This window comes from Nomascus leucogenys, chromosome 22a, assembly GCF_006542625.1.
Source record: "Nomascus leucogenys isolate Asia chromosome 22a, Asia_NLE_v1, whole genome shotgun sequence".
Classification (NCBI taxonomy): domain Eukaryota; kingdom Metazoa; phylum Chordata; class Mammalia; order Primates; family Hylobatidae; genus Nomascus; species Nomascus leucogenys.
In genome coordinates this window covers 10584050-10610371 of record NC_044402.1, presented here as the reverse complement: position 1 = coordinate 10610371, position 26322 = coordinate 10584050, and the positions used below count along the sequence as shown (strand labels likewise).

Sequence of the window (26322 nt, the reverse complement as noted above, 5' to 3'; positions counted from 1 at the left end):
AGTTGGAACTACAGGCATGTGCCATCAAGTCTGGTTAATTTTTTAAACTTTTTGTAGAGATGGAGTCTCTTTGTGTGTTGCCCAGGCTGGTCTCAAATTCCTGGGCTCGTGCAATATCCTCCTGCCTTGGCCTCCCAAAGGGCTGGGATTACAGGCATGAGCCACCATGACCGGCCGAAACCCGATTCTTAATAAGCTCCCACCCCAGCATGAATTCCCTGTTTACCTTTTTGTACTGGGGGCTTTGGCAAGGTTAGAACAGCTGGTCTGGGTGCTCTCTCTGCTCCTGGGTACAAGGGAAGGCTGGGCATTCACATGGGAGACAGGATTAATGGGGCGTGGAGCTCCTGAGGCCAACGGGAGGGTGGTAGCCATAACCAGCCAGAGACCCAGGGGCAGGAAACAGTGGAACTGTGGCCCAGCCACCCTTTCCCTGTGGGAAAGCCTCCTTCCCGTGGCAGCCGTGGAGGGCTGGTGTTTCATTTTTTATGGAGGAAGGTGGCATTTCCTTACCCTTTATACGAGTCCCTTTACCCCCAGTTAGTCAAAATACAGGGCAATTCCACCCGCAGGTGCACAGAAAAGGGCTTCGCTTCAAGGGCAACAGCGACTTTGAACCAAGAGGCAAATTATTTTCTTTGCAAACTGCCGCAGCTCCTTGGGCACATTCCACCCTGAGCATGACGGGATCAGGTTACTGAGGCTCTTACGGAAATGTTATTCCTATTAATGCGAGGCAGAAAACGCGAGACCTGAACAGAATACCCCCTGATAAATGGACTAACAAAATTTCCAGTTACCAGCCCTGGCTGTGGCCAAGCCTTACTTCTGAGTTAAACCTGAAGAATAATTTCCATTGACAGTTCCTGTAAGAGCCTCAGCAGCAGCAGCAAACAGGGCCTTGGCCGGAGTCCATCCTGCGAGATGGCAGGGGGAGAAACTGAACCTGCGCCAGGGAAAACACTCCTTGGGCCCCAAACGCTCCGTGGGCTTCATGAGATTGGTATGGCCGAATAAACAGCACCCCCCAGGGCTTTCTTCATGATCTAACTCCTTCGGTAAATTAAGGAATTTTTCCAGAAGCCAGAGACTCAGTAAATATTTCTGACAGCCTTCAAATTGCAGTTAAGCCCAATTCACCAAGGAGTTCCTGGGTTTCCTTTACATGAAAGGTTGTTCTTGAAAGTCTCAAGGTTGGAAACATGGCTGTTAATTTTGCCCTGTTTATTAGACATCAGTTTCAGGTGCTATCTGATTTATCTTCAGAGTGGGCGCTACCCACCTGCCCTGAGAAAGGGGCAGGAATTTGGCCAGGGAGAAAATCCTTGATATGATAAATGCGAACAGAGGTTCATCTGGGGCGGTGAGTGGGTGCTGGTATATTCACCACATGACCCTCTGTACTTTTCTGTATTTATTTATTTTAATTTTAAAAAAGAAAGAAATACTCCATGGCTCTAGTGTGTCCCCCAGCAGGAATTTCCAGCTACCCTGACACACATCAGGCATTAATTTAAGAATTCAGTGATCTCAGGTTTGGGGACCAGTTTTCCTTTTGTTTTTTTCCCCCAAATAAAACTTCACTTTAGGAGCATTGCCGAAAATGTGCCAATAATCAAAACAACTGGTAGATGATTTATAAGCTTCATCTGCGATACAATCTTTCGCCGGTAGAGTTCAGGATGCTCCTGGGTGAAGTGGTGGCACTGGGTCACGCGTTCTACACGTGGGGGAGTGGAGGTGTGGGTGGCCGAATGCCTGCTTGGGCAATATCCTAGACCTAAAGGTAAACTATGTGAATTAGAATTGCGGTCAAGAGCTCCACTTCCTAAAAGCCACATTTATTTTCTCTGCTTTCTAATCATTTCAGTGATTTCCTCTAAGAACATTTCTTTTGTGTTAACCATAAGGGCAGTCAATAGTTACTCTTGAACCTTTTGTTTTGTTTTGTTTTTTGAGACAGGGTCTCGCTCTGCCGCCCAGGCTGGAGTGCAGTGGTGCGATCTCGGCTCACTGCAAACTCCACCTCCTGAGTTCAAGCGATTCTCCAGTCTCAGCCTCCCCAGTAGCTGGGACTACGGGCATGTGCCACCACGCCCAGCTAATTTTTGTATTTTTAGTAGAGACAGGGTTTCACCGTGCTGGCTAGGCTGGTCTCAAACTCCTGACCTCAAGTGATCTACCTGCCTTGGCCTCCCAAAGCACTGGGGTTACAGGCATAAGCCACTGCGCCTGGCCTCTCTTGAACCGTTTAAGAGGAGAAGAGAGATGATTACCTACAAACATGAAAGTGGGGTGCTACTAGCTTCAAACAGAATTGAGACTACTTGCTGGATATAGATGGAGAACCAGATAGTGGTGCTTAAGGAGAAAAAGGTGAAGTGAGTAGATAAAAAGTCAACTTTCTAAAAAAAAAATGAAAAATCATCTCTCCTCTCCCAGCCCCAGGCCCACAGTATTGAGGTCCATCCAACCTCATGCACCACGAGGGCTGAGATTTCTGCCTGCTCCCATCCCCCTTCTCACCCAGAGCTGTTCATCCCTTCCCATCACTGCCTCTCCTCTGTGGCTCTTCCTTTAGTCTCTTTCAAGGGGGGAGCTGATTCAGCTGCTTTTGCTTTATGGCGTGTGCATGAGATGCTTGCAGACAAAATGCAACTCAAAACAGCCGGGCCAAAGAATGCAATAAAACAAAGAAACAGAGGAAGAGAAGGGCCACTAAGTTTAACACAGAGAAGAAGCCACAGAAAGTTCAGGAAAGCCACGTTATGTCTCCGTGCCTCTGTTTCCTCCTTCTGATAGGAGGGGGTAAATTCAAGTCATCATGAGGATGACAGGAGACATGGCATGTGTGTGGCACTACACAGGATGCCTGATACAGAGTGAAGTACATCAAAAAAGGCAGGTAATATTATTATTACTATTATTATTATTAAATAGCAACATTATGTGACTTTAGAAGGAAATCTAGCTTTGTTCAAAGATGATCAGAGTTCTCGCATAAATCAATCCAGATACCTACAAATGGCTCTTGGCTCTTCACAGAGCCCGGTTCTGGCAATCAAGATGCTCACCTGAGTTTCAGGCCCAAAGACACCTGAGTTTCAGGTGTTGGTGTGTTCAATAATGAACGTCTTCCACCACCTGCTCAGATTCCTACTTAAAGACAGACCCTCTCTTTCCTTCCCCTGATAAGACTGATGACCCCAGAAGGGCAGAGCCGTGTCTCAGTCATCTCTTCCCAATCCTGAGCTTGGTAACCGGCAGGGGGAGGCACTGATAAATGTTTAAATGAATGAACAACAGAAAGAGCACAGGTCACCAGCTCCCCCTCCACTCTCTGGAACTGTAAATTCAGTTACAGATGAATCTATCACTTAGCAAACACCAAAGTGCGCCATTACCTTTTCTAGATGTAGATTTATCCATCGAGTAAAGGTCCTCTTCTGCACATTTTCCCTCTCAACTGAAAACAAAGACATATCATTAGCTGGGAGAATAAGAAGTATGTGCAAAATCACACCTTCCCCTTCCCAAGGGGAGATTCCAGGTGGAGGGCAGGCAGAACCCCAGGGGGTCCCATGTAAGAACAGAGCCCTTTCTGGAAGGGGTTGGCAAGGCCTTACCTGGCACCCAGAACCCATGCGCCCCAGCCCATCCCCTGAGCATCTATGTAAACCCACAGATTCAGACACATGGAACAAAATGTTCTTTTTTTTTTTTTTTGAGACGGAGTCTCGCTCTCTCACCCAGGCTGGAGTGCAGCGGCGCGATCTCGGCTCGCAGCAAGCTCTGCCTCCCGGGTTCACACCATTCTCCTGCCTCAGCCTCTCCGAGTAGCTGGGACTACAGGCGCCCGCCACCACGCTTGGCTAATTTTTTTGTACTTTTAGTAGAGACGGGGTTTCACCGTGGTCTCGATCTCCTGACCTCGTGATCCACCCGCCTCGGCCTCCCAAAGTGCTGGGATTACAAGCGTGAGCCACCGCGCCCGGCCCAAAATGTTCTTTACAACCCAGTTCAAACATTTAGACATCTGACAGTTCAGGCTAAGAAGCACTGGTGAAAAAACTACAAATCAACCTCACAAGAGGCTGTAATGGCACTGCATAGTCACCCAGTGGCAGTGATGGGCATGAGGAGATGGGAGAGGGCAGTCAGGGTCGGGGTGGAGTGGAGCCAATAATTAGGAATTGGATAGGGGCTCTGGAATGTGCCACAGTGTTGTGAAAGGGATTGGACAGCCCAAGATCAGACTCTGAGCCCTGCCATCTGCCAGCTTTGTGTGCCCGGGCCAGACCCCCACCCGCATGTCTGATCTGCACATGGAGGATGAGGAGCTCACTCTCCAAGCTGCTCTAAGGACACCCAGACTCCTGCACAGCCAGCTCCACACAGTCCCTGGCACAGGGGCTGCCAGTGGTTTTTCTTTGTAGCAATTATTTCTAGAGCCAGGGCAGACTTTGTGCCCTCCAGGAATAAAGAGTTCTGCAGGCACTTGCTGCTGAGCCAACGTGAACCAAAGGACATAAACCAGGAATGGACCCCTTCTCCCAGGGGAGAGCATTACCCAAAGAGGCTTCTTAGCAGATCTTTTACTGCCAAGGGCGACTGCCATCCTGCCATCCGCCAAGCACTCGCTGCGTCCCGGACACTTTGTTTCCATTCATCTTTAAACCTTACAACAGGAGTCTCCAGCCCCCAGGCCATGGACCAGTACTGGTCCGCGCCTGTTAGGAACTGGTCTGCACAGCAGGTGATGAGCAGCGGGGAGTGAGCATGACGGCCTGAGCTCCGCCTCCTGTCAGATCAGCGGAGTCATTAAATCCTCTTTTTTTTTTTTCCTTTTTTTTTTGAGACGGAGTCTCGCTCTGTTGCCCAGGCTGGAGTGCAGTGGCGTGATCTCGGCTCACTACAAGCTCCGCCTCCCGGGTTCATGCCATTCTCCTGCCTCAGCCTCCCGAGTAGCTGGGACTACTGGCGCACACCACCACGCCCGGCTAATTTTTATTGTATTTTTTTTAGTAGAGACAGGGTTTCACCATGTTAGCCAGGATGGCCTCGATCTCCTGACCTCGTGATCCGCCCACCTCGGCCTCCCAAAGTACTGGGATTACAGGCATGAGCCACCGCGCCCGGCCGCATTAAATCTCATAGGAGCTTGAAAACATTCCCCTCAGCACCCCGTCCATGGAAAAATTTTCTTCCACAAAACTGGTCCCTGGTGCCAAAAAGGCTGGAGACCACTGCCTTACAACACCCCTGCAAAGTACAAACTATTATTTTACAGCTGAAGAGAATGCGGCTCAGAGAGGTTCCAGTGACTTGCTCAGCTGAAAAGAGGCAGAGCTGGGAATCTCCATCCAGGTCTGTCAGCCCCACACCAGCCAGAACCCTGGAAATGGAAGGCTTGAGTTTGGATTCCAGCTATTCCAATCATGGCAAAGGTGTCTGCAATAGTCATAACAGTGATTTTTTTAAAAAGCACCAAGCACTTGCTGTGTGGCAGGCACTGACCTAGGTAATTTACATGGATTAACAAATTTAATCCTTCCTACCATCCTCTGTGGCAGGTGCTATTATGACCTTCAGATGGGATAATCGTGCCCAGGGAGATGTTGTAACTTGTCCAAGGTCACACAATTAATAGTAAGGTTATCATTTCTGTTTTACAGATGAAGAAACAGAAGGGCAAATAGTTAATAAAACAGCCAAGGTGGAACTCCGTTCTGTGCTTTTTCTGCTCTCTCCTGAGTTCTGTGGCCTTAGCTGTCTTGGCCCTCAAGCACCCGGAGGGTGTTTCTGAGATGGGCCCCAGTGCCAGTGTCTGGTGAGGGTGCGTGGTGGCCTGAGGCTGCAGCCTCCTCGGCTGTGAGCTGCCACGCCTCCAGGAAACTTCCTTCAATATCTGAGCCAGACGGCTCCTCAACTACTGGATTTCAACATATTGAAAGACCATATCACATACGCCTAAAACCATTTCACATTTCTTTAACAATAAGAAAATGAGAGCCAATTGATCTCCTGCAGGAGACCAAAGCCTATGGTTTTCTGTAACAACGGGACTTTTTTCCTCTTGGCCTCATTATTTGGTAGAATGTGGCACCCATAAATCACATTTCAATATTATGCCTTACAATATTTTTAATTGAAAACCAGCAGACAGTAATTACACACATCACTGCTTTTCTCTCAGTTTCCTCCTTTTCTGTAAGGGAGGGTCACTGGCTAATAGGCATAAGAATTAAAGAACGAATTCCAGTAAACTGTGTTTCATGGGTGAGAGGGAAGGGAGAAGGAAAAGAAGTTAATAGAAATGAGGTTGGGAGGAGACATGCTGAGACCAGTGAGTACCAGAGTCTTGGAGACTCCCAGAAGCTCGGAGAGTGTCTGTCCCAAGCTCTATCGGAGATCCTTCCACTTTGCAATATGGATCCACCTTATTCTCTCTGATGGCTACAGTGTTTTCCATAGTCTGGGTGTTCCCCCCGTGGACGGACATCAAGGCTGCTGCCCATTTTTCACTGTTTCGAGCAATGCAGAAACAAGCATTGTATGAGCATCCTGGTGCACGGTTCTTTGTACACAAACATATGAATATATTTCTTACCCGTGACAACTGAAAGTGGAACTGCTGGGTCTTAGTGGTAGGCACATTAAAAATTTTAATAGCTACTTCCAAATTGCCCTCCCACAAGGCTGTCCCGGTTTATGCTTTTACCCCCACCTGTCTTTAAACAAGTTTATGGGGACCGTAAAGTATTTACACACACATTCAAACACTCAGGCTGGTTTCTCCATATGGCTTCAGAGAGAGCAAAGTATATCCCCTGAAACAGAAGTGCATTTAGTAAAAGCCTCAGAGAACCTGGGTTAGGCTGCTAGTTTAACTACACTCAAGGGTGTAAATGAGGAGGTAGGTATCTGACAGTCTACACATAACTCATCTATCCGTCCATCCATCCATCCATCCACCCATCCATCCATCCACCTACCCATCCATCCATCCGTCCATCCATCTATCCACCCATCCATTTATCCATCCATTCATCCATCCGTCCATCCGTCCATCTATCCACCCATCCATTTATCCATCCATTCATCCATCTGTCCATCCATCCATCCAATCATCTATTCATCCTCCCAGCCGATATTTATGCAGTAATTACCATATTCTGGAAATTATGATAGGGTCTCTGGGCAAAACCAGAGATGAAGAATTAAGCATTCATGGAATCTGCACTCCAAGAATTCACAGCCAAATAAGTAAAAGAGAGAAAACATGGCTGCCACAACGTGCATATGCAAGGAGAAATGGATTAGAACGCCGAAGGCTGATAGGAACTGGAAAAGGTGACTTCAGACCCCGTGAGGTACTCCTGCAGGGCCCTAAGAGGCTCTGCTGGCAGAACTGGAACAAGGCGGGGGGTGACCAAAGGCAAAGACTCTGTTCTAACCCTGTCCTGATTCAGAGCCAACCACTCTGGGTGGCTTCACTTCTGTTCTAGCCAAGGCCAGCAGGCTGGCCTGAGCACAAATCAGCTTCAACAGCAAAGCTGACCCACAGAGACTGACGGGGCTGACGGAAGGACCCCAGGGGACCCTGAGAAAACCACAAATAGCAGACAAGTCCCAAACTGAAGCAGAGTGTGGACACCATGTTATCTGGACCTTAAACTGGGACGCATTGCTCAATACACAGGAGAGACTGCGAGAACTCAAGCCCGCCCCAGAACATCCACTTCAGCGCCACGCACCACTGGCTGGGCGACCTTGGGCACATTTGCAATTTTCAAAACACCTTTGCCTTGGTCTCCGCTCCACAGAATGAGGTTGGCCATGCCTCCCTCAAAGGAATGCTATGGAGATTAAATGATATCACCCCAGAAAGCACCCCTACAGCTGCTGCACCAAGCAAGGCCAGTTTCCTCCGTCCCCAGGGTCCCCCAGCATTGCTCTGGTCACCAGCGTTTTGACTGGTGTCTCGACACGAAGGTCTGCGGCTCTTTCATGGCCTTCTCCGCTTTGAGATGCCCACCCCCCATTCTGCAGACTCTCGCTACTTCTGGCCTGCCAAGACTCCATAAACTTTATATAGTTTCCATAAATCCAACGGCCCCTTTTTTCCTATCACATTGTAAAGGTGTAGGAAACCATTTCTCTGGAAGGGCCTGGCCTTCTCACAGAGTGTTTGTGGGGCCCGGTGTGGGTTTACTGGGCAAGAATAGTCATAAAAGTGCTGTAAAATCACCATCCCTGGCTCTGCCTGGCTGGCCAGGGTGCCCAAGTGCTGGGCCGGGTGGAGGAGCAGGAGCTGGCCAGGCCTGGACTCCAGAGGCCGAGACAGAAGGGAGGGAGGCCTGGCCCTGGCTCAGCCACACCAGCCCAGATTCCTAGGTGTGTCTTTAGGTCTGCTTTGCCAAGAACACATCCCTTGAAAATGGGAGGTGGGACATTCCTCTCTTCTCCAGGCTGTCCGTGGCTGGCTCAGGAGTTCAGAGTCACAGAGAAAGGGACGCAGGCACTAGGAGTTAAAATGTTTATTTACAGTTGTGGCTTTTTGTCTCTATGTCCACGTTTGCCCCAAATCTACTTTCTACATATTGATAATATTTCTGCTCTTTGTTGCCCAGGAGAAAGTCTTGATGGCTTTATCTGCTCACAAAAAATTATAAGCTCATTGTAAAAAATTAAAATACAGAAAAGCATAGAGAAAAATATCTAAAATTGCTTGACATTTCATTATGTCCAGAGAAAACACTCTCTCTCTCTCTCTCTCTCTCACACACACACACACACACACACAGAGCAAGCACATGTATTCATGTACACAATTTAAACGTGATCAGTAAATGGCTCAGAGTTTCTCGACGTGTGGCCCACATGGGTCACTAACGTCATGAGCCTCTGGGATGACAGTTAAGATGCTAATTCCTGGACTCCAGACCTACTGCCTCACACTGGGGCCGGGGCCTGGGAATCTGCATTTAACCAGCTCTGCACTTGATGAGGATGCACAGTTTGAAAACTTAAATCTTAGCCAGAGGAGATGATTAGCATCATTTTCTGGTCATCTTTGGGTGGGGTAGAGAATGACAATGAGCACCTCAGCCTGGCATAGGATAAAGACCAGGCAGTCTAGAGCCAGACACACAGGCTCCACCACGGACCCCAGGCTTAACGGTCACTTGAAACAATTAAGTGAGATATTGCAAAGGGAATGACTCGTGGGCACTGGGCCAAAAAATGGTCATTTTCTGTCCTTCTTTGTCTAAAGGGCTCTTCCTGACAACGGCCATCTCCAAATGGCTTTAGTCACTGAATTCATACAGTTGGACAGAATCTGATTCTCATGAGAGGTGTTCTGCCTAGGTGGACAGCAGATCAGAATTTCCGCACGGGAGCCATATTCTTCGACGTCCATCCAGACAGGTCCACTGGGGCCAGTGTTTCCAGCTTCAGAGACGCTGCTTGGGAGAGGGGAGGGAGACAAAGGGGGCGAGCCACGGCTTCATCTCTACATGTACTCGCCCAGATGCTCGGGCATGCAGGAGGCAGGGGGTACCAGGCTCCCTGAACCTGCCACCAGGATGGGTGAGCTGCAGCACAGCATGGGGGGCAAAAAGCCCACCTTCCCTCTGCCATCAAGCTGCTGTAGAGAAGGAGACATCTGAATGGGTGAGCCTGCCCTGCCAACTGGGGCAGTGAAGGTCCTCAAGGGAGCTGCTTGACAGCAGCCACCACTTCCCGTGCAATAGCTTGTCTCTTCTGTAAGCCTCAAACATTCCTGCACAGCTGCTCTCCTGTGGTCCCCATTTTGCAGGTAAGGAGTCTGAGGCACAGGGAGCTTAGGAACATGGCTGCTCAGTGAAACGCCAGGATTTGAACACGTGATGGCTGAGGTGCTGCGCAGTGTACCTCCCACTGCTCTGCAGTGTCCTGGGGGTATGTGCTCTTCAGTCAGGCTGGGGGGTCTCAATGCTCCAAACCCCGCTCCAGGAAGTACTCTGGCCTCCCAGCTTTCCTCACCCCATGCCCCCACCCAGAATATCTCATGCAGCTTAGAATCCCTGAAGGCCTGGCTCTCAACCAGTGGTTCTCAGCCTGGGGTGATGGTTCCCAGGGGACATCCCGCAATGCCTGGAGATGTTTTTGATTGCCACGACTGAGGGGGAGGGGCTGCTGGCACCCAGCGGGCAGAGGCCAGGGATACTGCTCCACATCCTGCCATCCACGGGACAGCCCCAGATCACACAATGACCCGGCTCAGAGTGGCAACAGTGCCAGGGGCAGAGGCCATCGGGGGGCCTGTGTGACCACCCCGCACTGCTCCTATCTTGACCTTTCTCCCACAGAGGACAGAAAAGAGTTTCAGCAACAAGAAGGCTCTGCCAACAAGCCCCTCTGAATGACCTTGGACAATGTCAGTTCTGTACTTGGGGCCTCAGTTTGCCCATCTGTACAACAGGGATCATGGTACCCACTCCATGGGGTGGTGAGGACCAAATTCATTAGCTCTGTCCTTGCCATACCACGTGGGGTTGTGGGAATGGTGTGGGGAGGGGCTGCTGTGGTTATTCGTCAGGCACTAGGTGGCCGGGCAGAGCGTGCAGGCAGGTGACAGCAAGAAGGAAGGACAGCTATGACGAGGTCTCCATGGGATAAAGCATCCAAAGACCTTGGCAGGGGCCAGGCACATCATAAGTGCTTAATGGATGCAGCCGTGGCTATGATTGCTCATTCTGGATAAGTTACTGGACTCCCCTGTAAAATGGAGATAATAACTCCCTCCTGGGGCTGTTGAAGAGACAACGAAGCCTGTGCACACCGGGTGCAAAAAAGTTGTGTAGTAAATAGACTCATCTGTTCTTCCAATTTACAGCACTTCACGGCCATGCACAGAGGCCCTGCAGATAGGCGGAGTGCCTTTTGCAATCCTCATACAGCCAAGTGCCTTTAGACAAGTAGACCCGGCACCTGCAGAGGCTGGGAGGAGCCAGTCGGAGTCAGAGCTTGGGGCAGCAGAGAAGGTGGATCCCACCTGAACCCCAGGGGTTATGTGTGTGTGTGCCAGGGGGTCAGCATGGTCACCTGGCAGAGAGGGACTGGCTACCCTGGGTTCTCTCTGTCACCACTGGGAGGATCATTTGAGAGCAAAGGTCCCCATCCACTGTCCGGGAGGCCAGGAGAGGGAGGGTGGCAGGAGGCCTCACACTTTGCGACTTTACTCCAGTTTTGTGCAGAGGAAAGGAGACCTTGGCACCCATCTGCTCCCATGCCCCAGGCATCATTTCCCAAGAAGCCCAGCGCTTCACAGCTGTCTCAGCACCAGAGGACAGTCGCAGCCCCACGGGTGACAGGCTCTGGAGGCTTCTCTGATGCTCCCTGGTCTAGAAATCTCTTGCCCAAACTTTTATATAAGTGACCTCCCGAGATGCTTTACATGCACTTGCTCATTCTTGGTCAGAGCTGACCTCTGCTCTCCGGGAAACCCCTTCTCCTCCTTGCCCAAGGATTCCTTTTCTCCATGGCTCAGATTCTTTCTAACTGCAAGAGTCCTTCTTGGCTCACATCAACCACGCAATCTCACTCCATCAGCATGAGCGGGCCCCTGTGGATCTTTAAACCAGATGAAAAAACATCTTTCCTCTCTTGAGCCAAGTGAGGCGGCCCAGCCAACTGGCCCACCCTCTGACCACACAATGGCAAGCCCTGCCCCACTGATGGTGTGTAGAGGAGCCAGCCCTCGGACAGCCCCTGCCTGCCCCTCTAGCCCCAGCGCTGCTGACTCCCACGGCCCACTGCCACTCCTTACTCCTGGCGTGGCCCGGCCCCACTCGGTGGTTTCACTCCTTTCCCCATCTTTCAACACCTCCCAGAAACACAACCTCATTACATGGCCTCATGCTGGTTCACTTGAGAAATAAAACTCAGAAACAAATTAAATGGCAATTTCTTTTTAAACAGGAGAGGGGCCAGGCTTCAGGAATACCAGGCCAACGTCCTTCGGTTCCGACTCCTGGGGGCCACTTCCCCCGTCGGCTCCGGCGGTATTAAAGCCAAGGCCTCCATGTGGTTTTTCACCAGCAGTGATTTTGCATTTAATTTCCTTTGTTTTTCCTCCCCCCATGTTTGCTCTGACCCAAGTCCCTTTTATCGAGACTTTGGTAATAAAATGCAAAACCCTCTTTGGGACCATGTGCCGAGCAGCATGCAACTACTACAGGTAAGTGGCACGCCAAGTCTTGTAGAGGCCCTCCCCCTCCAAAATTCTTGGGCTCCTCCACCACCCCCTGCCACCATGCTGACCAGGGAGGCACAGACGGGCATCAGGGCAGAGAGTGAGTAACCTGCTCCAGCCGGTACAAACCGGTGGTCTCCCCAATACATGCCCGCAGAGACTCAAATAAAACTGCCAAGCTCACTCTAACTAGGGACTTAAATCCAATTCTCTCACAGGTCCCAGAGGCCACCAATTAACATACCACGTCCTGCCCCACCATGCCCCGCTTCTCAGCTGCTCCAAAACACATAACCCAGGGCTCCAAAGAGCTAGTCCCAATTACACACCAAATTAAGTTGAAGCTATATATATATAGGGCTGGTGCCTGTAACTAAAATAGAAAAATAAAACCGCTCTAGTTTTGCTGTGAGTTATTCTGTCTAACCTCAGTGCTAAACCTCAGCCCACCTTGATTTATGACAGGTGACGCCAGCCAGCCATAAAAACACAAGCTTAGAAAGGGATTTTAACATTCACCCAGATGGGCAGGCCAGGGTGACAGGACCAATCCAGGCAGACTGCCCTGAAGCGCCCAGCTGAAATTGAGACAAGGATTTAAATAGTACTGAACACATCAATCACTCACACACCCAGTTAGCAGACATTGATGGCTATACTCAGGCATAAATACTAAGACACAGACCTCATGGGCTTCCTTTGCCAGGTTTGAGAAGAAGGAATGAATGCAGGGAAGGAAGGAGACAGGTAAGAAAATGAAGAAGGAAGGAAGAGAGGGAGGGAAGGAAGGAAAGATGGAATGGAGACAGAAAAGTATTCGCTTTTTACATTCGATAAGGATTCAGCTTCTGGGGCCCTGACCATGATCCCTGGGGGACTAAACTCTCTGTTGAGAACCACAGATTTTGGCGGTTTCTTTTAATCCCAATGTTTCTGTGAAAGTGTTCTGGTTTCTGAATATAAACTCGAGCAACATCTAAAGCAGTGTTTTCCAAGCCATATTCTGCAGAGTATGACTTCTAAAATGCCCCTCCAAAAAGGAAGAGCTTGCGAAGTTTGGAACATAGTACATAGTCTGCCCCCTTGCACAGACGTTTATGATCGGTAAATGAAAGGCTCTGATAAGCCCTGCAATAAAGAAATTGGTTTAACTTTGTTTACACTAAGTACATTTGAACCCAGCCCCCATTTCTGTGTAAAATGAATCACAATGTTCTTACAGAATCCTGCTTTGGAAATAGTCATGTGCCATATAATGACATTTCAACGATGGACCACATATACAGTGGTGTTCCCACAGGATTATAATGGAGCTGCCCTATACAGGTATACCGTTCATTATCTTTTATATCTATTTTTTACTGTGCCTCTTCTATGTTTAGATATTGTTTAGATGTGAAAACACTGTTGTGTTACAATTATCTGCAGTATTCACTACAGTAACAAGCTACACAGGAGTCTAGAAGCAATAGGCTGCACCATAGATCTGAGGTGTGAAGTAGGCTGTGCCGTCTAGTTTTATGTAAGCACACTCGACAACGTTTGTACAACAAAATCGCCTAACAGTGCAACTCTCAGGATGTATTCCTGTTACGAAGCAATGTATGACTGCACAGAGAAATGTTCATAAATCAGGGGAAGATGACCCACTGGTGCTCACAGCCAGCCACGTGCTTACCAAACCTTACTTCCTTCTCCTTTCTGGCACACAGCCATGCTACATCTCCCAGCCTCCTATGCAGGGAATGGTGTGGCATGATCAAGTTCTAGCTAGTAGAACATGGGTGGGCTCCAGGTACAACACTTCCAGACATGGCCCCCAACAAAATCCCACGCAACCCTCCACGCCTTGTGACCACCGCATGGAAGGACTCCATGGACCTGGAGGGGAGACAGAACCATAAAAGGAAAGGAGTCTGGGGTCCCATGTCTCCCCGTGGACAAGGATCACCCAGTAAAGCCATCCAAGGAGGAATACCCTTGCTGGACTGTTGAGTGAGAAATAAATAGTCGCTGAGTTAAGCCACAGTCACGTGGGGTGGTAATTACAGCAGCTGCCCACCCTGGCTAAAGCCCGCCTTGAGTAAGAACTAGGCAAAGCGCAAGGAAGGAAGGGAGGAAATCAACCTTTATAAAGCCTCGTAATTCTCCCAACCACCTCAACAGGTGAGTGGCCATGTTTCCTATGTGGATGAGGAAATTGAGTCTCAGAAAGGGGAAGTGATTGGCCTCAGTAGCTGGTGGTACAGCCAGGAGAGGAGTCTATTCTAGTCACCGTGAGCCAAGCCCCTCTGTGGCACCTTGCCGGGCTGCTTGAACCCCTTCAAAGCAAACATCTTGGAGAAGGCCCTTTGTGAAGTATCTGTTTCATGCCTGGGTTGCCTCAAGTGCAGAAGAAAGGCTTGATCTGGTGTGTTGTCCCTTAGGAACAGAGCTTGATGGGCCGAGCAAGAAGAATTAGCTTGTCCTCTTGTGTTCAGCTATTTTTAAAAAAAAGATGAAAAACACACAACCTCATACAAATGACCATGATTTGCATTTTTAAGCACATCTGTCTTTAATAAAACCCCACACTCACCATGTAAACATCTGTGTTTTTAAGTGCATGCAAAGGCCAATCAGCTCGGAGACGATCTAGTGTTATAGTGACCAACTGTCCGGATTTGCCTGGGACTGAAGGGGCTCCTGGGGCATGGGACATTTGGGGCTCAAACTGGGAAAGTCCTAGGTAAACCAGGACAAGTGGGCCACTCTGGCTAGGAGTCAGCTACTATGTCCAGGAGAGCATGCCCCAGGGGGAAAGCAGCTGGGACAGGCAGAACTGGATCCACATGAAAGACAAAGAGAAAGGCAAGGCAGTTAATATTTGCTTTCAAGGCAAGGGGCAAAACAAACCCGGAAATTCCCATTTGCAACTTCTACCTGCCAACAAAAAGTGACAACAGCATGAACTGAAGTTTCTACCCTGAGCAGGAGAAGTAAAGACTGGAAACTATGATGAGGAAAGGCAAGAGGTGTCAAGTTCTCCTGGAGCTGGAAGTGTCACCAACATTTCGCGTTAATTAGCACAAGAGAGACCAGAGGCTGCATGAGCTGGAGCCAGGAGACTGAGCTATGACAATGTGACAATACCAATGCTGCAGACACCACCTGGTCCTTCTGAAATGCATTCATTTGAAAACAAACAAAAGTTATCTATATATACAAACTGTCTAAATGTATACACTCATGCATGCCCGTGTGTGCTCACGCGTGTATATGTAACACACACACACACACACACACACACTCGCCGTAATGTCAACCACCTTCAACCTTTTTGAGGAAGTTTGGTCACCAGAGTACCCAAAGGGATTTTCATCATCACAAGGTCTCCCTAATGCCACAGACCCAATAATAGCTCAGACCTCAAGAACCGGACTGTGACATTGAGGTCAAAGTTGGATCATTGTTCCTGGGTAGAAACCCCGTAGGTTACAAACGCCAGTTCTGCAATCTTAAAAAACCCACTTGGATTACACCTGTGATTCTCAGTCCTGGGTGCACATAATGGTCCTCTGGGGAAACTTGAAAAAAAAAGTAGAGGTGCCTGGGCCCCATTCCAGACTAAGTGAGTTTGAATCCTAGGGGTGGGGACTCAGGCATTTCTTTTCTTTTTTTTTTTTTTTTTTTTTTGAGATGGAGTAGAGCTCTGTTGCCCAGGCTAGGGTGCAGTGGCACAGTCTCAGCTCACTGCAACCTCCACCTTCCAGATTCAAGCAATTCTCCTGCCTCAGCCTCCCGAGCATCTGGGATTACAGGCATGCACTGCCATGCCTGGCTAATTTTTTGTATTTCTAGTAGAGATGGTGTTTCACCATGTTGGCCAGGCTAGTCTCGAGCTCCTGACCTCAAGTGATCCACCTGCCTTGGCCTCCCAAAGTGCTGGGATTACAGGCGTGAGCCACCGTGCCCAGCCTGGCATCTTTTTTTTAATTTTGAGACGGAGTCTCGCTCTGTCGCCAGGCTGGAGTGCAGTGGCATGATCTCAGCTTACTGCAACAACATCCACCTCTGGAGTTCAATTGATTCTCCTGCCTCAGCCTCCCGAGTGGCTGGGACTACAGGCACATGCCACCACGCCCAGCTCATTTTTTTGTATTTTTAGTAGAGACAGGGTTTCACTATATAGGCCAGGATGGTCTTGAACTCCAGACCTCGTGATCTGCCCGCCTCGGCCTCCCAAAGTGCTGGGATTACAGGCATGAGCCACCATGCCCAGCCTGGCATCTCTATTTTTAATGTACCCCAGGTGATTCTGACACTGAGCCAGGGCTGGGAACCACTGCCCTAGGCTAGAGGTTGGCAATTTTTTTTTCTGTTAAGGGCCACATAGTAAATGCTGCAGACTTTGAAGGCCATATGGTCTTTGTCACATCGACTCAAGTCATCATCATGGTGTGAAAGCTGCCAAAACACTGCATAAATGGGTATGGCTGTGGTGTTCTAATAAAACTTTATTTGTAGGATCAAGTGGTGGGCCTACTTTGCCAAACCCTTCTGTAGACTCCATGAGATCCACTGCCTGATTAAGCAGGCATTTTAGATTCTTCTGGTGTCCTTACTGCTCATGGCCCAACTTTTAAGATTTTAAGATCCAGTTTTGGGCTTCAGAAGGAAAGATTTGTTTGCATTTTCTTTACTGTTATAAGAAAATCAAATAGCAGGGGTGGGATTGATGGGGTAATAGGTATGTGTGTTGGCGGTAGGTCTGTGAGAACTAGAAAAAGCAGAAGTGTTTGTTACTTGCAAGTCAGGGAGCCCTACTTGAATTTTCTCCCGCCATCACCAAAACCAGTATTGAAAATCACATTTGGGCAACCATACTTTTAAATAATTATTGCCTCTGTTTTCCTTCTTCAACAACTGACCTTTTCAAATCCAGTCCTATCACTCACTCCTCCCTCACCTAACCCCTACTAAAATTTTTCCTTTGTTTGAAGAATCCAGGGGAGCATGGAGAAGAAAAATGATTCCTTGATCTTTTTTTTTTTTGGTAAAGTTTAAATAGAAATAGGTGAAAAAAAATCCAAGGTAAAATTTCTCAATAGATCAAATTTTGTTCAAAGAGAGTAATCTCCTTTGTTTTTTTTTTAAGCACCAAAGAGCCTAGAATTATTCTGCTTATTGGAGCACTCGACAATCCAGTTTTCTGACTGGAGAGGCTTTTCAATAAGAGTAGCTTCTGATATGGTTTGGATTTGTGTCCCCACCCAAATCTCATGTCAAATTGTGATCCCTAATGTTGGAGGTGGGGCCTGGTGGGAGGTGACTGCACCACGGGGGTGATTTCTCTTGAATGGTTTAGCACCATTCCTTCGGTGCTGTTCTCTCGATAGAGTTCTCATGAGATCTGGTTGTTTAAAGGTGTGTAGCACCTTCCCCCTCTCTCTTTTCCTCCTGCTCCAGCCATGTAAGAGGTGCTTGCTTCCCCTTCGCCTTCTACCATGATTGTAAGATTCCTGTGGCCTCCCCAGCCGTGCTTCCTGTACAGCCTGCAGTACCATGAACCAATTAAACCTCTTTTCTTTATAAATTACCCAGTCTCAGGTATTTCTTTACAGTAGTGTGAGAACAGACTAATACAGCTTCTCATCCAACACTGTCATCAAGGCAGTCAGCCAGAGTCTACTATTATGCCTCCCAGGATGAGGTGCTCAGTACCTCTTCAGGTAGCCTGTTCCACTTTTGGGCAGCTCTCTAGTAGCCTAATTTTCAGATACTGAACTGAAACCTGTCACCCTCACACTCCCAATTATTGGTCCTAGTTGTGCCCATTGAGTTTTCTCCTTATCCACAAGACAAGCTTTGGGATACTGTAAACCTGACTGTGGTCAGGTTTGACCTGGTCAAACATTTCTAGTTCCTTCAAAACTTAACATCTCATAGAGAAACTAAGAAAGCACAGAAACACTCTACATCAGATGATTCTGACACGGGAGGCTTGAGAAATGTTTTTCAGGCTGCTAAAAAATCCAGTACGATGGAAGGTTTTGTTACTTCTGTTGAAAGACTACTATAATTCTTCCCGCTATATATGCTATGAAAACTATTCTTTGACACAGGTTTGTTAGGGGGTCAATTTTTACGTGAAAATGAACCTGTGCATCTATGCAGGAGATGAAAACACACTAGTGCACTAAAAGAAGGGACATATCATATCACTAACAGATCCCCTTCCAGTGGGGCACGGGCTGCTGCAAATATTCAGGATTTCCCCTTTGGGGCAACAGGAATCTCATAACCAGTTACAGTTCCTTTTTCACTTTGCTGTCAGGAAATTCATCCTTGAACTCGAAGTCCACCTTTAGCAAATGGGTGAGAATGTGGCCCACATATTTAGATATTAACCTTCCTTGAACCTAAATTTTCATGAAAATATTCATTGATGTAGATCCTTTTGTGTGTGTGTGTGTGTGTGTGTGTGTGTGTGTGTGTATGTATTTTATATATATATATATAGTTTTGTTTTGTTTTATTTTATGGGTCAAGTAAGCTACCTCAAATGTTATGTCCAAGAATGTAGAGTATAATAATGAACAAGTGAACACATGAATGAGTGAATGCATAAGTAGGCAGAATGTCTTATACATCTTTGTATCTTGCCCCCTCCCAGTGCCTGGTGTGTAAGTACAGATGCATGATGGATGGATGGATAGGCGGATGGGTGGGTAGATGGATGGATGGATAGGTAGATGGATGAATGGATAGGTGGATGGAGAGATGGATGGATGAATGGATGGGTGGGTGGATGGATGGATGAATCAATGGATAGGTGGATGGGCAGGTGGATGGATGGATGGATGGATGGATGGATGGATGGATGGATGGATGAATGGATAGGTAGATGGGTAGATGGATAGATGGATGGGTGGGTGGGTGGGTGGGTGGGTGGATGGATGGATGGATGGATGGATAGGTGGATAGATAAATGGATGGGTGGATGGGTGGGTGGATGGATGGATGGATGGATGGATGGATGAATGAATGAATGGATAGGTGGGTGGGTGGATTGTTGGATGGATAGATGGACAGACGGATGAATGGATGCGTGGATGGGTGGATGGATGGATGGATGGATGGATGGATGGATGGATGGATGGAAAGCCCATTCACTTCTCTACTCTTTGTATTTGGCCTCCAAACCCACCATGCCCATAACGATATTCCCTTGTATTAATCATGACTTTTTATTTTCTGCATATTCTGATATTGTGACATCTGGGACTCTGATACTAAAGAAGCTGCTGCTCCCACAGCTGACTGATTCTTAGCAATAGCACACAACTCACAAGAAACATGCTTTTCATATGAAAACCAAACAATCCAGAGCCCACACCTTTCTCTTCCTCTATCAGATTATTATACTTTGAGACAATGTTTCCTGCCCTAATTACCTCAGGGCCAGGCCAGGAAACTAGGGACAGCCCCTATGCTCAGAGCCTGCTGAAATTACTCAAACTACCAATCCTAAACCTGCTGAACCTGCCTCTCCCATTCCTTCCTGTGAAAACCACAAGAAAGGTTCTTGTCCATGTTTCTTCTCTCTCCTTTTGCCACTTGATGGGCCCTGGGGCTTCCCATGGGGCCCTGCATGGTGTGGCATCCCCCTCCTCTTGGGAACTGTGAGTAACAAACTATTTTTTTTGAGACGGAGTCTCGCTCTGTCGCCCAGGCTGGAGTGCAGTGGCGCCATCTTGACTCACTGCAAGCTCCACCTCCTGGGTTCACGCCATTCTCCTGCCTCAGCCTCCCGAGTAGCTGGGACTAGAGGCGCCCACCACCACGCCAGCTAATTTTTTGTATTTTTAGTAGAGATGGGGTTTCACTGTGTTAGCCAGGATGGTTTCAATCTCCTGACCTCGTGATCCTCCTGCCTCAGCCACCCAAAGTTCAGGAACTACAGGCGTGAGCCACGGCACCTGGCCACAAACTAGTTTTTAAAATGGAAGTTGTCTCCTGATCTGTGGGCCTCACCATACCTGAATTATAATAAACCCACATTTTAAAATATCCCTGCCCCCAAATTCTTATAGAGCTTGGATCACTCATTTCCCAGCTGCAACCTTAACTGCTACTCTGTGAATCTAACCTCTCAACTCTAGGAACAAAATCTAGGTCTTCTCCCTCTTTGCAACTGCCCCCTGGACTCCCAGAGTTGCTGTTCACAGTACTGATCAGGCTGTTAATGTGAGTGACATCACCAGACAGAATTCACAGGACAGAACCATGACAGCCTGAGTGAAGGTACTCAGGAATCAGTGTGGGACCCAGCTCTGCAGCGTGCCGGCCCAAGGGGCCTTCTGAACATCCATCCCTGATTGGATGGGTCACTATGGCTATATCGGTGGAATTCTGACCTGGAATGAAGTCCCTGCATGGTGCTTTTCTGGGGCTGAGCCACTGTGAAGGGATTTCACCCAGGCCAGCATTTTCTATGCCTAGGTTCAGGTATCCAGGGAACTTCCCTGGCTACATAACGAGCAGCAGATAGGCACATGCTTGGCCAAGGCTCAGCCATCTTGGCACTTAAATGGTCAATTAAGGTGCTGCATCTGATTGGCCCCTGGGAAGAAAAGAGGTGCTGTGCCGCATGGTGCCATCAGGCATGAAGGAACCTCCCTGAGTCCAGAGGCTGTTGGTTGTTGGATCGCTGCTGCACAGCTCCATGTCTTTTGGGCTTCCTCTTTGCTCTGCACTGTGCACACTTCATCCTTTACTCTGACCCAGCCGATCCAGGAGACGGGCACTATCATTATGGTGTGCACACCAGAAGGGTCTGCAGACCCACTTTTGTATGGGGATGTCTCCTCCCTTACCACTGATCCACGCAGTAAGGGCACTGGGACCCTGGCAGCCAACAACGTGGTCAATGGATCAGGGTTGCACCTGAATCCATTCCTTGGAAATTCAGAATGGGACTATGATTCTGGACTCCAACTGACTGGTCCTTTGAATCAAAGGGATGGTGTGCAGGCCATTAGCTGCTACGTGGACTGGAGAGCAAAGACATAAGAAAGAGAGAGACATAGAGATGAGAGATGAGGAGAGAGAGAAAAAGAGAGAGAAGGAGAGAGAGAGAAAGCATGCAAAAGAGAGACCTGTTCTGGCCAGTTCCTGAGGCCCCACTATACCCTAACCCTTGGGTTTATGCAACTCTGCTACTCTTAAAGTAAATCCAACTTTTTAGTGGTGCTCTCATGGGTTTCTGTTGGTTACAATTAAAAGCAGCCCAACTAATTTCTTCAACAAGCAAATTGCAAATGAAAAAAAAAAAGAGGAAAGAGGGGAAAAGAAACTTGTCAAGAGGGGCTTAAGAGACACACCAGCTCATTGCAAATGTATGGACTTTGATTTGGACAATTTTAAAAATATTTTAAAAAATCATTGTATTCTGACAGTTTGAAAACATAACTAAAATTCTTAAGAAAATATAAAATGCCAAAATTAGGGCAAGAAGAATTGGGAAATTTTAAATAAATCAATGAATGTTAAAAACAGCAACACAGAGACCTTGACTCAAATATTTCTGATCACCATCTTGCAGCTGTGCTAACCAAGGCACAGAGACGTTAGGTTACCCATTGAAGAAATGAGAGCCAGATTTGAACCCCAGCCTGGCCCTAAAGCTCACATCCCTAACCATTACACAGTACTGTCTGTTGACCTCGTCCCTGACCAGGACACCAGATGTCACTCATAGCACGTCCCAGTAAACCACGAGGAAATCATTAGCAGAAGTATTCCAAGTCCTTCCAAATTAGGTCACCACCCCCTGCAATGCTGCCTGCCAGCTTGGAGGGTCCCTCTGCAGATGGATGCACGCTTTTGGTGGTGATTTGCAATTTCAAATATTTTAGTCAGTTCTTCCCTTCTGCAAGGGAAGAATCCTGTCTTCAAAGTCTAAATGCCATAAAAGGGCTTCCCTGCATAAACAAACCTGCAGTGGGGGGAACTGGAATAGGAAACAACTTCTTTTTATCCTAAGCTTGCCTGTATATTTTTTCTACCATGGGTATATATTTGATAAAAATTTTATGTTTTATTTATAAAAAATTACTATGTACCCTGTACATAGTGCAGCATTTCTGATCTTCTGTCTTCAATACCAATCGGGGGAAATATTTACAAATGTTATGTCTGACAAAGAAATTTTCTTTGTACAAAATGAATGGGTATCTACGGTAGAACAAAATTGAAAATTACAACAGAAAAAAAGCCACATGGATTAAATTATTCTATGACAAATGATTTCCTTTTATTCTTCCTTCTACGTTTGTTGAATTTTTGATGGCTTAATACTATTTTGACCACACTGTGTGTGCACCAGTACGGTACGCTGCATAGCGGACACAGCTGGCTGCCTGCCCAATATCTTTTCTCACCTTTCCTGAATGGTAGCCGTTGTCACTGCTATTTATCTTGCTTCCTCTTCATCACTGCATGTTGGGCAGATAACTTGTCTTTTAGTTGATTAGCACAAGGAACCAGACACATTCAAACCTGGTGGGAAACTGGCACAGTCCTGCCTGATCCTGGACTTTGCACCCGTAGCTGCAATAACACAATGAAACTTTGTAGCCCTCTCCCTTGGGAAGAAGGTGAGTCATGTCTGTGTATTGGAAAAGGGTATGTGCAAATATCTCAGGAAGTTAATGGGGTGGACCGAGACACATGCTGCTGGTTGCCTCCCCAATATCCATTTTCCCCCTCTTCCTAACAAACAGAATCCCAATTTCTTTCTTTTTCTTTTCTTTTTGAGATGGAGTCTCCCTCTGTCACCCAGGCTGGAGTGCAGTGGTGCCATCTCAGCTCACTGCAACCTCCGCCTTCCGGATTCAAGCAATTCTCCTGCCTCAGCCTCCCGAGTAGCTGGGACTACAGGCGTGCGCCATCACACCCAGCTAATTTTTTTTGCATTTTCAGTACAGACGGGGTTTCACTGTGTTAGCCAGGGTGGTCTTGATCTCCTGACTTCATGATCCGCCCGCTCAGAATCCCAATTTCAAGTGAGCAATCTTCCTGGTTTAAAAACAAGCATTTCCCAGCCTTCTTGCACTCAGAGGTAGACATGTAACAAAGTTTGGCCAAGGAGCTGGGAGTGGAACTCAGGGAGTGGGGGTTCCAGCAATGCTTTTTAAAAGGGGGCAGATAATGCCGGTGTGTGCCCCCGTTCCCATTCCTTTAATCTTCTGCCTTCCCGAAACAAAGGTGCGAAGCTGGATTACACAACCGCCACTGCTGAGAATGACTGAGCAGTGAACAGAAGTAGCTGGTTCCTGAATGGCCCTACTGAGCCCCAGAACTGCGCCAGGCTGTCTGTCTCTGGGCTTATTTGTATATGATCAATAAATCCTCTTTGATGAAGCCATTGTAAGTCAAGTTTTTGTTACTTGCAGGTGAACACAATCCTAACAGATAAAATAGACACCTTGTGTTATTACAAACCCATCATGTGTGACAGTAAACAGAATGCTTACTCAACCATATTCCAATTGTTGGATATTTCAGCTAGTTCCAATTTTTTTTCCTGCTGCTATACATACTTCAGTAATAAGCATTTTATGCATAAATGCCCATGGGTACTTGTAATTCTATAGCACTTTATAATCTGCAGAACTCTTCCAACTCCATTCTCTCATGAAGCTAGAGAAAAATAATTCAAGATAAGATGGCTCGGCAGACAAATAACAGGCAACAGGCTCTCTGGGATGTGTTCTTCCCTCTGTTATGTTGCGCCACATGTAACTTCTTCATAAAAAGCTATGCAGTGTTCATAAATATTGGCTGCTGAGCCAAAAGCAAGAAGAGCAAAACGATTACACATCCTGAAGAGCTACAGAGCGTGTCATCCGGGTTCTAAAACCCTGCAGATGAACTCTATTGGAGGTCACCTGGTTAAGTCAGGAAGCTTGTCTTTTACTTCAGATACAAAGAATGAACGAATGCGGGTGACTAAGGCATAAACAAGGGCTCATGAATACTGTATATTGCTTGGGGCCTCTGAAAAACATAGGGGGACTGGCCCAAAGCCTCAAGATCATGAGCTACATGTTTGCACGTGGGAGCTGGGAGGGGAGGAGAATGGAAAGGACAAGCATTAGAAAAGGTGGCAAGGACTAGGAGATCTTGCAAAGGTATTAGGAGAGGGCTGGTTCTTAACGACAGTACAGGAAATCTGCTCCAGGGACCACCTGGAGCCAAACATCACCTCCTCTAACCTCTGGATTTCCTGAGTACACTTTTTATTTCCCATGTGGTATGGAATATGCATTTGGCGTCTGCACTCAATGATCTCATGTGTGTGTGTAATGGGGGGTGGGTGTCACAGGGCCAAAGGCAACGTCCATCTTCTTGGTTCTTAGACGATGATGATAAAACCACCACCCCCCATCCTGCATTCTAAGAAAGCTTTGTGCCTCTGCATGTGATATTCGTTTTGTGGATGGGATCCAATCACTCTGGCTGTGAATCGAATCCCATATTCTCACCGGCCAACCCTATAAAATCAGAGATGTAGTAAAAGGGACTCATCTCCTAGTCAAGTGGTCTTTGCACTCTTTAAAACACGTTTGTTCCCTACTTGTCCGATTCTGAATGTCTTCAATTGTATAAATACAATTCTTTTGTTATAGAACAAGGAGGACCTGGCATCTGAATCAAAAAGGTCATTGTATACCCTTGAGTGTGAAAACTAGGAACCTGCATTTATTGAGTTCTGTGCATGGCTCTGGGCACTTGAGAGATGGGTATTATTATCTCTGTTTTGTAGAGGAGGAAACTGAGGCTCAGAAAGGTAAAGGAATTTCATGCTCAGGGTCACGCACACAAAAATGATATTCTAAATGTCTTAGAAAGATGGGCTGTAATTCTGGAAGCATGCAGTGTCACAGGGAGAATTGTGGGGCCTTTGCTGGTGAACAGCACCTCTTCCCATTGTTCAGCTGTCTCTTTTGTTGGAGTGCTGGAGCTCCTCAGAGCCTAGTGGTTTTCTGAGACACATTCCCTTCCTTTTACTTATTATCATAGTTCCAGGCACAGGTTCTAAACTTGGGTCCAAGGACCCAAGCCAGGCCTGGGGTCTCTTTATGCAGAGATGAGTTTTCTGCCCTCAGTCCCCATGGAGGAGAAGGATTAGTGAGGCAAAGCCCAACTTGATTGAAAAATAACTTCCCTGCAGACCACTTTATGGCTCTGAGCCTCTTCCTTCCAGTCCTGCTGGGTCTGGGCCCAAGACTATGGACTCGGGGTGGTCCTTCCTTCTCCAAGGGGCTGGAAATTACCAAAGGAGCACCAGGGGGTGTTGAGTGTGCCAGCTGAAGTTGGGCAGCAACTAATTAATGTTTTAAAAGTTTAGAAACCAAAGCAGCCAGGGGTCAAGAGCAGGCCCTCAGAACCAGGCTGCCTGGCCTCAACCACTTACCAGCTCTGAGAGGGTGGGCAAGCTGCTCCCCCTCACTGTCCCCATACGGAAAGTGGGGATAATGAGAGCCCACAGCATTGCAGGGTTGCCTTGAAGATAAAATGAGAGCTGGTATTTACAAAGTGCTTGGAATCTGACATGTGGCAGTGAACAGAGATTGGACAGTGCCAGCCCTGCATCCGAATGATCACCTGGAACGTTCACCCATCAGTCCAAGCAGGACTCATTGCTTACGAATAGCTGAGAGACATCTGGTCTGTGCCCTTGGCTTCTGGGGGGTAATTTATGCCATATTTGAGAAGAGTTCTGACTACGAAGGACCTTAGTGTGGGAATGGCTACACCCAACAGGCTTAGGATGGGGACTGGCCGCCAATCCAGAAAGACCTGCCCTGTGATTTAGAGTGGAGGTTTTAAGGTCACACAGTCTCAGGAGTCCTGGAGACTGAGTTCAACCACCCAAGCAATCAATCAATCATCAGCCATGCCTCTATAATGAAGCCCCAGTGGAAACCCAAGTGAGTCTCCCCAGCCGGCAATATTCAGTGAGTGCTGTCACGTGCGATGCCAGGAGGGTAACACATCCTGCCCCCATGGGGAGGACACATGGGGGGCTTTGC

General features: G+C 47.7%; 1 protein-coding gene across 1 annotated transcript in view; it reads right to left on the bottom strand.

Moving 5' to 3' along the window:
• CLMN (calmin) overlaps positions 1 to 26322 on the bottom strand; it is a 136084-nt gene that overhangs the window by 41614 nt on the left and 68148 nt on the right. Inside the window, exon 2 of the mRNA XM_030803047.1 lies at positions 3405 to 3466. Coding sequence (XP_030658907.1) covers positions 3405 to 3466 — 62 coding nt within the window. The remainder of the gene's footprint in view (positions 1 to 3404; positions 3467 to 26322) is intronic.